The sequence below is a fragment of the Mustela nivalis genome (genome assembly GCF_964662115.1).
Source record: "Mustela nivalis genome assembly, chromosome: 1".
NCBI lineage: Eukaryota > Metazoa > Chordata > Mammalia > Carnivora > Mustelidae > Mustela > Mustela nivalis.
The window spans coordinates 207,931,932-207,943,328 of NC_139020.1; the positions used below are offsets into that span (position 1 = coordinate 207,931,932).

At 61.8% G+C, this 11,397-nt stretch overlaps 1 protein-coding gene across 8 annotated transcripts; it reads right to left on the bottom strand.

Moving 5' to 3' along the window:
* Positions 1-277: 277 nt before the first annotated feature.
* Positions 278-11,361, bottom strand: PRKCSH (PRKCSH beta subunit of glucosidase II). 8 transcript variants are annotated; one of them, XM_082730733.1, is made up of 18 exons: positions 11,254-11,361; positions 10,713-10,865; positions 10,404-10,520; positions 9,724-9,819; positions 9,568-9,625; positions 8,574-8,691; positions 6,999-7,128; positions 4,405-4,489; positions 3,721-3,799; positions 2,996-3,082; positions 2,539-2,706; positions 2,347-2,446; positions 1,810-1,879; positions 1,447-1,536; positions 1,177-1,251; positions 967-1,066; positions 721-885; positions 278-607 (listed from the first exon to the last, which is right to left on the bottom strand). In XM_082730733.1, the coding sequence occupies exons 2-17, from the start codon at positions 10,786-10,788 to the stop codon at positions 739-741; spliced, it is 1,596 nt and encodes a 531-aa protein (XP_082586859.1). In that variant the 5' UTR covers positions 10,789-10,865; positions 11,254-11,361; the 3' UTR covers positions 278-607; positions 721-738. The 8 variants fall into 8 exon arrangements, with proteins under 8 accessions (XP_082586859.1, XP_082586857.1, XP_082586858.1 ...); XM_082730731.1 differs by having other exon boundaries at positions 2,518-2,706; XM_082730732.1 differs by having other exon boundaries at positions 2,539-2,709.
* Positions 11,362-11,397: the final 36 nt, after the last annotated feature.

The window sequence follows — 11,397 nt, forward strand, 5'->3', positions numbered from 1 at the left end:
TGTCACGTGGAGCCCCGGGGCTCCCCGAGGACACACCTGGGACTCGGGGTGGGTGGGAAATGGGTGCAGGCAAGAACCCAGAGGTCAGTGGCCTGGGATCCGTCTGCCCTGTGGTGCTGGGCTTTGCTCCATGGCGCAGGGAGCAGCTCAGATGTCGATCAGGCTCTGATGAGACCCCAGCTGTGGCACCAGCCCCGGAGTCACTTCTCCCCAGTTCTTCCCTCCTCCCATCCCTGGCCCCTTTACACCTGAGCAAAGAAAGGCAGACATAGGCCGGTTGGGTGGGGGGATCGTGTTTATTGTTTTGAGGTCACAGGTCCAGTCACTCATCCCCACCAGGAAGGGAGGCAGACACCCTGGGCAGGGGTGGGCTTGGGGTGCCCAGAGTGGGCAAACTGCTTTATTCCACCTTTGGAGGCCGCTGGGGCCTGGGAGCGTGGCTGGGCCCCGCCTGGCCCCCCTGAGAGCAGGGCAGAGAGCAGGGCCCGGAGCTCCACTCGGTTCCGACCCCCGCTGGGTGGGTGAGGGGACCGGAGCGGGGGCCTTGGTCCACAGACAGCGGGGTGGGTGGGTGACACCGCTGAGGGTATTTCCGTGCCTTGAGGTTCTGAGGCCAGAGAAAGACCATGTGAGAGAGATGGAGACGGAGGCGGGGAGAGAAGTTTTGCTCAGAAACCAGCGCAACCCCAGGCGGTGGCAGCACCACAGCTTCCTGCCCACCTCAGCGCCTGGGGGTGGCTAGAGCTCGTCGTGGTCACCATCGGCAGGCGGGTCGGGCGGCGGCTCCGCGCAGGCCGCAGGCGTCATCAGCTCCATGAGGTACTCGCAGCGGCTGGGCTCCGTGGTGCTGGTCACCACGGTCTCCTTTCCACACAGCAGGCGCACCTGGGATGGGCAGGTAAGGGCTCAGGTGGGCCTGGCCCCCCAACACCCGCCCCCCACAACCCCCAGGCCCCCGGCACTCACGGTGGTGGAGCGGTTGGGGCCCTGCCAGCAGCCCGTTCCCTGCTCGTACTTCATGGCGCTGAACTTGTCGTGGTCAGGGCCAGCCCACGAGCCCCAGGTGCTGTGGGAGAGCGGGGGTGGTGAGGAGCGGGGGTGGTGAGGGGCGGGGGGCGCTGGCCAGGGCAGGGGTGCTGGGGGAGGGGATCCATTCGACGCCCTCACCCCACTCACCCGAGGCTGGTGGGGGAGCCGCCGAGCTTGGGTTTCTGAGAGACGAGCTTGAAGGGACAGAGCCGGTAGACATACCTGTCACAGGACAGGGATGGTGGGCGGGGACACAGGACCCTAACCTCCTCCATGCGCCAACACCCAGGGCACAGGGGCACCTCAAACTCCGCCCACCGCCCTTGAGCCCACCCCCTCCTCCCCCTTCCTCGCTCAGGCTGGCGCAGGGCCCCATGTCCACTCTCCACCCGCCCCGCTGGCCAGTTGGGGGCGCACTCGTTGGTGGTGAGCTCGTAGCACTGGCTGTACAGGTAGGCAAACTCTCCGTTAGGGCCGAAGTCGAAGGAAATCTCCTGCTCCAAGTTCCTGGAAGGGGAGGCCAAGCCACTAAGGGGCAGGGTCATTCAGGACAACACAGGGAGGCCCACTGTGTTGTCCCACTCCAGCAGTGGAGGGCCACTCGGGGGCTGGGCTCAGGCTCCCCACCGTCTGGGGACCCTCCCCAGGGGAGCCACCCCTGTCTTAGCACACGTAGCCGGGGCAACTCCCCATTACCACCTCCTCTGGGGAGCTCAGCAGGGGGAGGCTGCCTGGCAGGTGGAGACATGGCCTTGCCCGGGCCAGCCCCTACCCCCTTACCTGATGGACTCCTCCATGTCCCTCAAGGACCGCTCAGCCTCCTCAAACTTGCTGCGGGCCTCCTGGGCGGCTGGAGGGGGTGGGCAGTGTGGGAAGAGGACTGAGGGGCCCCAACCGCTCCCATCCCGGAAGAAGAGGGAGGGGGTGCTTAGGACACACTTACATCCCCAGCTCCCAGGCCTGCTAGGCCACCCACCCCACGGCCCAGGCCTCCACAGCCTCAGGGCAGACCCCGCCCCGTAGCACAGGCTCTCCACTCCTGCGGAAGGAGGGCCAGGACTCCTGGGACCTCGCTGGCTCCCAGCCCTCCTGCCGGGGAGGCACAAACAAGCAGCAGCCGGAGGAGGTGGGAGGGCCCCTGGGGCCCATCGGGGCAAGGATGGCTTCTCCAGGCCCCAGATGCCCCTCCCTAGGCTTGCTCAGGGCCAGTGCAAGCCCATCTTGGGAAGCCAGTGAGGCCCACGGTCCCCGCAGGTGCGGATCACCAGAAGCATGAAATCGGGCCCGGGTCCCCTCCCTCCCCCGCCTGGCCCTCACCATCAATGAAGGCCTGAGTCTGCTCATCGTAGGGGGGCATTTTGTCCTCTTCCGTGGGGCTGGCAGCAGGCTGCGGGGGAACCAGTGGGGGTGGGGCCTCCTGGGGAAGGGGCAGAGTCAGCCGGCAACCCAGCCCCCACCCCGTCACCCCCTTCTCCCCCAAACACACACCTGGGGCTGCTCCCCCTGCACCTGGGAATCTTCCTCCTCCTCTTCCTCCTCCTCCTCCTCTTCCGTCTCCTCTTCGTCCTCATCCTCCTCTTCCTCTTCCACGGGCGGCGAGGGCACTGGGGGCTGCTCCTCCTTGGGCTCTGTCAGGTCAGGCTCAGAAGGTGCAGGCGGGGGGCTGGTGGGGAGCACCTGCTGGGTGTGCGGGTAATGGGTGCTACGGGCTCAGTGGTCTGCCCGCCTCTCGGCTCAAGTCCAAGCTCACACCATCACCCCATGGGCAGCCTCCGTGTCTCCGCCCCTTCCTAGGGGCCTGGAGGCGAGGGAGAGACTGCTGATGGGGGGGCCCTCCACGGAGGGAGCCTGGATGACCCAGCTGGCCAGGGTGGCCCTGTGCCAGAAGCAGAGGCAGTTCCTTTGTGAGGCATTTGAGGGGGGGGGCCGGAGGGGGTACTGCATCTCCTCCCCTACCCCCACTGACCTCAGACCTGTACTTGTCCCTGATGGCAGCCCAGACGCGGTCGTAGAAGGCAGAAGCGTCAGTTTGCAGGTCTCCACCCAGCAGGGCCTGTGTGCGTGGTGGGGGCAGCGTCAGGGGCCTCCACGTGTGCCCCTGTGCCCCAGGCACTCTCGAGTGGGGGCCTCAGGCTACGGTGCCAGGCACCGCTGTGCTCTGACCACCCAGGGCTAGGCCTGGGCACTGAGGCCGAGCAGCCCGAAGGGGGCAGCACAGGCCCATGGGAGAGAGGGCGGCCCCAGAGGAGAGGAACATGTGGGGTGGGGGGGAAAGAAACAGAGACAGAAAGGGAGAGGGAGCTCCAGAGCACCAGCAGCAGAGGTCACTGGGCCCCCGGGAAGAGGCAGAGGCCAGGGAGGGACAGGGAAGGAGCCACCAGCAGGGATCCAGCCCCAGTCAGGACAGACAGCCAAGGCCTGCACGGGAGGAGGGCAGAATGGGGGCACGTGGGGCCAGGTGGGTGGGGAATCTGGCGTGTTCCTAACCGGTCCCAAAGGGCAGGGAGTAGAGCTGGGCTTCCAGCCTCCTGCCCCCCACCCCAGGCAAGGCCAAGCAGCACTGGCCATGCCAGGCACCCCGGCAGCCCTGGGAGCAGCCCTAGGCCAGCCTGGCCCCCCACCCCCCTGGCCCTGAGGTCACCCCGGGACGAGACCTCTACAAGTCCCAGGGCAGGGAGAAGGATGGGGTACCTGAGCCTCCCCTTCTGAGAGTGTCCCGTCACCGTCGGTGTCCAGCTCCGGGTGGGTCTGCAGCTCGGTGACCGAGACCCTGCAGGCGTGCACGGAGAGGCCGGCAGAGCGGTGAGGCCCACCGGCTCCAGGCACTGCTACCTGCTTCCCCTCTTGTCAGGGCCCTTCCCCTAGAACTTATTTTAGGACCTCAAAGTTGGGGGGGTGGGTGCAGAAGTTGGGAGGTAGTGAGCTCTGGGGTTGGGGTCGGAGGGGGGCCCAGCCCCGTCTCCTGCCCTGGCCTGAGAACTCTGCAGCCTTCAAGGGGCTCAAAGGAGAGACAGAGACTCCCTGTTCCCGACAGCCCCCCTTCACTCAGCCGTTAGCCTGGGTCACCCAGCAAGTTCAGGGGCACAGTGGGATTAGAAGGGGTCTGGCTTTTGTCAAAGTGACCCAGGCCACAGAACGTGCTTGGGAAAAGTAATAGGACCCCCCAGCTACCTGACCTGGCTCCTTGGGTGGGGTGGGGAGGGTCCTTCATCTACCCTCAGCGTTTTTCTGCATCTGCTTTATACTTGAGTAACAAGGGCGGAATCAGCTATGGTTTGGAACTCACTAGAGACCTGCGCCGGGGGTGGGGCGGGGGGGCTCAGGTGCAGGAGATGGGGAGGGACCCCAGGCCCAGGGCAGGAGAGACAGACTCACGCCCCATCCAGATCGTCATCGAGCTCCTGGAAGGCGCTGGCCGCCAGCTCCCGTTCCCGCTGCGCCCTGGAGGCAGCCTGCTGCTCTGTGGAGGGGCCAGCTCTGTCACCCACGGCCCCAAGGCCTGCCCCGCCCCAACACGCCACGTGTCCCACTGTACGCCTGGCCCCGCACTGGTGCCGAGTCAGGCCAAGGAAGAGGCAAGAAGTGCCAATAGCGGGGAGACTCCAAAGTGGGGAGTTGGGGAGGATTTGCAGACAAGGGGGGGTGGGGCTTGAAGGCACCCTGGGACCTTGGGTTTGAATAAGCAGGGGCTAGACTGTGCAAGCCTGGGAGGGCGATCACGCATCGGCCATGTCTGAGAGCCCCCAGGAGCAGCAGCCCGTGCGCCCCAGGCCCGCTCTTGAACACTGAAGGTCAAGACAGAGACTGGGGCGGGGTGTGGCCAAGACAGGAAGGCTTCCTGGGGGGTCCCAGGAGTGTCCCAGGAATGCAAGGGAACTGGGCTGTAGCCAGTTGCCACAGGGCCACAGATGGACCTCCACCTGGGTGGACGGTGCCCCCTCTGCTGGCCTGACCCCCACCAGATGAGCTGGACAGGAAAGCGGCCACCATGCCGCTCCAGGGATGGAGCCCACTCCGGGCCTCTGCTCAGCCGTCTACAACGGGCCCAGCGGGGTTCCCTTTGGCCCCCCTGTGCCTCATCCCCAGAGGGCCCGCCACGCCCCAGCAGACCAGGCTGGCAACTGTCCCTCTCCCAGACGAGGGTGTGAGGCTGGCTGGCTGAAGGGACCTGCCCACGGTCACTTGGCTGGCGAAGGGCAGGGCCAGGTGCAGAGACACAGGATGGGTTAGGAAGTCAGCTTCCACTGGGATGAACAGAGAGAGGAGACTCCCCGACTTCCCAGCGCTGGGCAGGAAGGCAGAGGCTGGGGACAGCTGTCTGAGTGGCGGGGCCTGAGTGTGCTTCTCAGCAGAGGGGAGGTACCTGCTGGACAGGGCCCAGGAAAGAGGGGACATAACAAAGTTCAGGGTCTCCCAAGAGCAGCGGGGGTGGGAGTCAGGGTCTGGAGGCAGAAATAGCCTCTGCTGAGGGAAGAAGGGGAGGCTGCAGATGCCACTGGGGCTCTGGCCCAGAGGCCCCCTTGCTCACTTGCCCCTGGGCCATGGCTCCCACCACACTTGGGGTAAAAGCCCAAGTCCTCCCCACAGTCCCCAAGGCCCCGCCCTGGTCTCTCCCCACCCACCCTGATTCTCTCCCCTCCCTCCCTCCCTCCTGCCACATGGCCTCCTTGCTGTCCCTTAAAAACCAGACATGAGGCTGCCTCAGGGCCTTTGCACCTGTGCCCTCTGCCTGGCTCACTCTTCTTGGCAGGCAGGGGCTAGCTCCATCTCGTTCAGTGCTAAACTACTGGCACGTGGGGTGTGCCTGGCGCGCAGCAGGTACCCCATGAACACTGGATGAACTGCTGCATCACTGATTGTGAGGAACCAAGGAAGAGAGAGGAAAGGACAAAGAATGCAGCAGGTGCCGAGGGAGATAGAGATCAGCAGTGTGGACTCAGCGACGGGCTGCCCAGCTCCTGGTTACCAGCCCGGGGAGCAGCCACGGCCACACTTCCAAATCTCTTCCTGCAATGCCTGGTCCTCTAACTAGTCTGAAGGGGGTTTCTGGCCCACCTCTCCCATCTGGCCTGCTTCCACAGGGTGACCCCCACTGGAGAGACTGAGGACGAGGCCCAAGGCTCACAATTTACCAGAATGGCAGCACAACCTGCCAAAATCAAGAAAATGCTGGACAGGGCGCCTGGGTGGCTCAGTGGGTTAAGCCGCTGCCTTCGGCTCAGGTCATGATCTCAGGGTCCTGGGATTGAGGCCCGCATCGGGCTCTCTGCTCAGCTGGGAGCCTGCTTTCCTCTCTCTCTCTCTGCCTGCCTCTCCGTCTACTTGTGATTTCTGTCTGTCAAATAAATAAATAAAATCTTTAAAAAAAAAAAAAAAAGAAAATGCTGGACAAAGTATAAAAAACCATCTTCAACTGACTGAAGTGACATCAATTGCCAGGGAAATAAGCCATTCAGGAAGATTAAAGAACATAGAAGTTCCCAGCAAATCCGGAGATCTGTGCTGATGAGAATTTGTGAGGCAAGGGAGAGGAAATCAAGCCGCTCCCCGTCCCATAACTAAGCTGTGACCTCACCCCAGGGTTGTCCCCTCAAGGAGAGGCTGGGCCAGAAATCCCCAGCCTGTGCTCCCACCTCAGTTCACGCTGCCTGACAGGTTGGAGGGGCCTCCGGCCTTTGCTTTAAATTCAGGAGGTCCCCCAATGGCAGTGTTTCCATGTGGCTGGCAGAAAGAAGAACATCTCCTCTTGGGAAAAAAAATCCCTTCTGCTAGGGAGCAGATTATTCCTACGAATGACTTTCAAATGCAATGACCGACGCACAGGTGAGGCCAACAGAGTGCGTGAGGGACCGAGGCACCATGATCGACAGTCAGCAGACACACGAGCCAACAGGTAATGAGCGGCGCTCCCGGGCCCAGGCACTTCCCAGCCAGAGACAAGGGCCAGCCCTGGCCAGCCCGGGACATACCTTCCCACCGCTTCTGATGCTGGTCTTTGGCCTCCTTCTCTGGCTTCTCGGCCTCCTCCTTCACCAGGCGCAGCATCTCCACCTGGTCCTCCAGGGACTTCTTTCCAGCCTGTAGCTCAGCGAGCTTTTCCTGGGTAGGCAAAAGGCAAGATGCCATGTCTCCTGTTCTGCCTTCTTCCCGAGTGCTACCTCCCTGCCTCCACTCCACAGGGCGGCCACCGGTGACCTTCCCGAAGGTTCCCTTCCTGTGGTTCCCCCGAGCTCCCCGCAGAGAACCCTGAACACCTTGAGGCAGCCCCTGAGGGCCTGCCAAACCAGGCCCACCGCTCTAGCCGCAACTGCCCCAATGCTTTCTTACCCCACAGGGTCCAACTCCCCTGACAGCATTTAGATCCCCCACAGGCCCCCTGCCTCCCGTTCTTCACACATGCTTTCCCTCTGCCTAGAACACTCTGCATGGCTGACTCTGAATTATCCCACAGATTTCAGTTTAGATAGAGGCCTTCTCCTCCAGAAGCCGTCCCTGTTTCCTGCCTCCACAACAGGCGGGAGGAGGAGGGAGACCAGGCACAAGTCTCCTCTAGGCCTCACAGCCCCAACCCAAATGTCCCCTTTTCCAGTGGTTCTGAGTGTCACTTTGGTATCTGTCCCTCTCAGGGCACAGTGGGCCCCTGAGGCAGCTCCAGGTCTGTTTCCAGTCTCTGCCCACTACACCGCAGCACATCCAGGGCCTCTGTGGATATTTCGAGAAGAAACGAGTGTGCTGTGGGGCCCCAAGCTGAAGGGTCTTAGCCTAAGCCGCGCCATGGGATCATTTTCGTCCTAATGCCCTGCCCCACACCTCAGCCTGGGCTGTTCCCAGGATCCTCCTACCGCCCCCCTGAGGGCAAAAGTCACTCAAAGCCAACCTCATTGCATGGCTTCCCCACTATCCTCTGAACCCAGAGAGGACATCACTGCTTTCCCCCCAACCCCCAACCTCAGGAAGGGCCTGACCAGCCAGGGCATAGAGGGGAAAAAGACCCGGAACCTTCCCTGGGCAGAAAAACAGAGCTGAAGTCCTTCTGCGAAGAGCCTGGCAGAAGTCCAAGGACAGGGCTGAGGACTCTGACCCATCCGGCAGCCCAGGGGGTGGCCTGGGCACACGATTTCTTCCAGCCCTTGCAGCACTTGCCCTATAGAACTACCCAGGCTGCTGCGACAACGTCTTGAGTCCTCCCCTCGAACAGGGAGGTCGCATGGTTACTGGCCTCATCCTCCAGATGAGGGCACCACAGAACTAGGATGCAGCTAGGCGCCCCTCCTATTCTGAGATGCAGGAGGAGAGCTCCTCTGAGCCCACTTCAGCCCCTCAAGGTTCTGCACAACACCCATGCTGACCACCACCTGATAATGGCTTAACTAACGACTGAACAGCCAGCAGACAAATGGGTAAACCAAGGCACACATAGACGGTAACTGGCCCTGGGACTCCATTAGTCAGGGGCGGGTGTCAATCCCACCCAGCCTCACCAGCCCCAGACTCTAGGCCTCAGGGCCCAGAATGTTCTGGGCGGTCCCCACAGGATCTCTCACCTGCTTCTCCTCCCGAGCCTTCTTCCAGTCCTCAATAAGGATCTTCTTCAGGCGGAACCCCTCTCTCGTGACCTCTGCCATCTGCTGCAGTGTCTCTCTCTCCTTCCGGCCCTTTTCTCTGGGGTGGAGGGAACACAGGAGCACCCCCAGGGAGGCCCTTAGGGCTCACCAGCTTGGCCTCTTCCAAAAGGGCTCAACCCACCTGCAGCCCGCCCCACGGGGGAAAACATAAAGAGCAAACCCTCCTTCTCCCTCTTCCCCAGGCTCAGAGCTCTTCATCCCTGTCCCCGAGCGGAGGGATAGCGGTCAGAGTTTGCTCACTGTAAGGACCTGGCTAGGGAACACTCAGGGGTGGGGACAGAGGTTGGCCCCCAAAAGAGAAAGAAAAGCACAGAAATCAGACTCCTGGAGGAGAAGGCCATCTGATGGGTAACTGGGTTGCCCCTGACCCACCCTGTACCTAAAAGATCTTCCATAAGGCAAATTTACGAAAGTATCGGGATTTTCAGCTTCTCTGAAAAACGAATCTAGCTTGGCTGCCTGCCTTCAACTGACCAAAGTCAAGGGGCAAGTGTTTCCTTTAGATGCCACAATGCCCACCACTCTCTACTGCCTCACACTCAGCCACACTCAGGGCATTTCAGTTTTCAGGGTCTGCCACGAGAGCGGAGTGATTCAGAGATGGGAATCTCAAGTCAGACCGGCCTGGGTTCAAGTCCCGGCTCTGATCTGACCTAGATGTGGGAACCTTGGGGAAGTCACTTTTTATCCTGAGCTTGACTTTTCTCATCTGCTGAACTGGGAAACAACTGTGCCCGCTTCTGGGCCGGGGATGAAGTGGTGACGTGGGGTTCATTGACAAGGCCATGGCAGAGTGAGCACTTGATGGACCAAAGCAGAAAAGAGAGGGGCTTGGTTCACTGGATGGGGTGAGGCTAGAACCCTGGGGAGGGGAGGGGGGGGCGGGGGAGGGCAGCAGCTGCCAGCCACATACTTGCAGGTGTTCTCACAGACGATCCCGCTGTTGTATTCATCGGTCCCGTCACAGCAGTCTGAGAGCAGAAGCAGGCATGGGGTCAGACCCGGCCGTGGCTCCTCCCTACTCCCCCGCCACCACCAATTTCCCCAACCCTGGTGTGATCTCACTCACCACAAACTCCATCGTTGACCCATCGGGAGGAGATGTACAGGGCTTTGTAGCCAGTGTTGCTGCAGTGGAAGCTGCCGTTAGGACAGGCGGCTGTACCTGTGGGAGGAAGGTCGTTTTCCAGGTGACCTCAGGGCTAACTCATCACATCCATCCACAGACAGATCCCCCGGACACACGTGCACACACACGGCACGTGAGGACCACCGATGCACAGAAAGGGAAGGAAGGGCCTCGGGGACTGAAATCAAACTCTCCCATGTTCTCCTCTGCCTCTCACCAAGGCCCTCAGAACGAGGCCCAGCCCACTGCTCTATCCCTTGCCTCCACTTCTGTCTTTGTCTGCCCTTCAGTCCCACCTTCTCTCCCGTCTCTAGGTATTTGCACCTGCTGGCACCTCCACTTTCAGCACACTTCAGGGTTCAGTGGAGACTTCCCGACCCCCCAGGCTGGGCGAGGGGTGGGAATGGAGGGGCTCTCTGGGCTCCCCCAGCAGCTATGACCCTCCTCACCAAACCACTCATTTCTATGCCTGCTTTCCCCCACTCAGCAGGGAGCCATGGGAGGGCAGGAGGGGATCTGTCTGTCTTGGTCACTACCGCACCGCAGGGGGGCTGGCATATCCCAGACACTCAGAAAACCTCGAATGAATGAATGAATGAATGAACAGAGAAAAGACTCACCTGGCTCATCTGAGCCATCCTTGCAGTCACAGTAATCATCATTGACCTGATCAAAAGGGATGGTGGCAGAGCCGTCCAGGCAAGTGAAAGGCTTGGACTCGTCATAGAAGTGATGGTCTGGGATGGAGGAGGTACGGGGCTCATCAGCCCAAGGCACGAAGAGGCCCTCTCAGCCGCTGAGTATTGCCACCTTCCCTACCCAGAGGCCAGGAAACTGAGGCAGAAGGCTCAAAGTGTCTATCCCAGGGGCCAAGTCGGCCCCTCCCACACCCTACCCCCACCTCCAGCCACCTCCAGTGGCGGACTCACTGGTGAGGGAGACGCCCCGGGGCCTCTTGACCTCCACGGCCCAGCACAGGGGCAGCAGCAACAGGAACAGTAACATCTCGCAGAAGCTCGCGGGCCGGAAAGAGGTTCTGGGGGGAGGAAGCCGGCCGCGGGGAGATGTGCTGTGCACCCACGCTGCGGCAAGAAAGGGACCGCCGGTCAGTGGGAGAGGGCTACTTCCAGCGGAAGGAAGGCACCTCTTCCTCCGGCCAGCTGGAATCCTCCATCGCTTCCGGGCAATGGGGGCTCACTCTGCTTCCAATATAGGCGGGGTGGGGGGCTCTCCCCAGTCTTGCCCAGAGGGAGTCTCATTTTTTTCTTATCAAGGGGGAAGGCTCAAAACCTCCGCTCCCTGCCCGGGGAGGGGCGCGGATGAGTAGGGTTGGTGAGCTATCCAATTCCCGCCAATTGGCCAAAGGGGTTAACAGTCTCCCACTCTACCGACGAACACCCTCGAGCTACCCCCAATAAGAAATTGGGGTGACCCCCACCACCCCACCCCGCGCGTTAATTCACCACCTACACGAGGCCGGGGCAAAGGTCAATATCCACCGCGCCCCCCAGCCCAGCAGCCAACCGTTCCTCCAGAAAAAAGAAAGCGGAAATATGTGGGACGCGTCACTTCCGGCGTCACGCCGCTCGTGCGGAGCGGCGACCCAAGGGTGCC

Coding starts and splice junctions, on each gene's coding strand:
- PRKCSH (XM_082730730.1), bottom strand. CDS start 10,788: ATGTTACTGTTCCTGTTGCTGCTGCCCCTGTGCTGGGCCGTGGAGGTC. Junction 9,626..9,723: donor GGTCAACGATGGAGTTTGTG/GTGAGTGAGATC, acceptor TTCTGCTCTCAG/ACTGCTGTGACGGGACCGAT. Junction 2,447..2,517: donor TGCAGGGGGAGCAGCCCCAG/GTGTGTGTTTGG, acceptor CCCCTTCCCCAG/GAGGCCCCACCCCCACTGGT.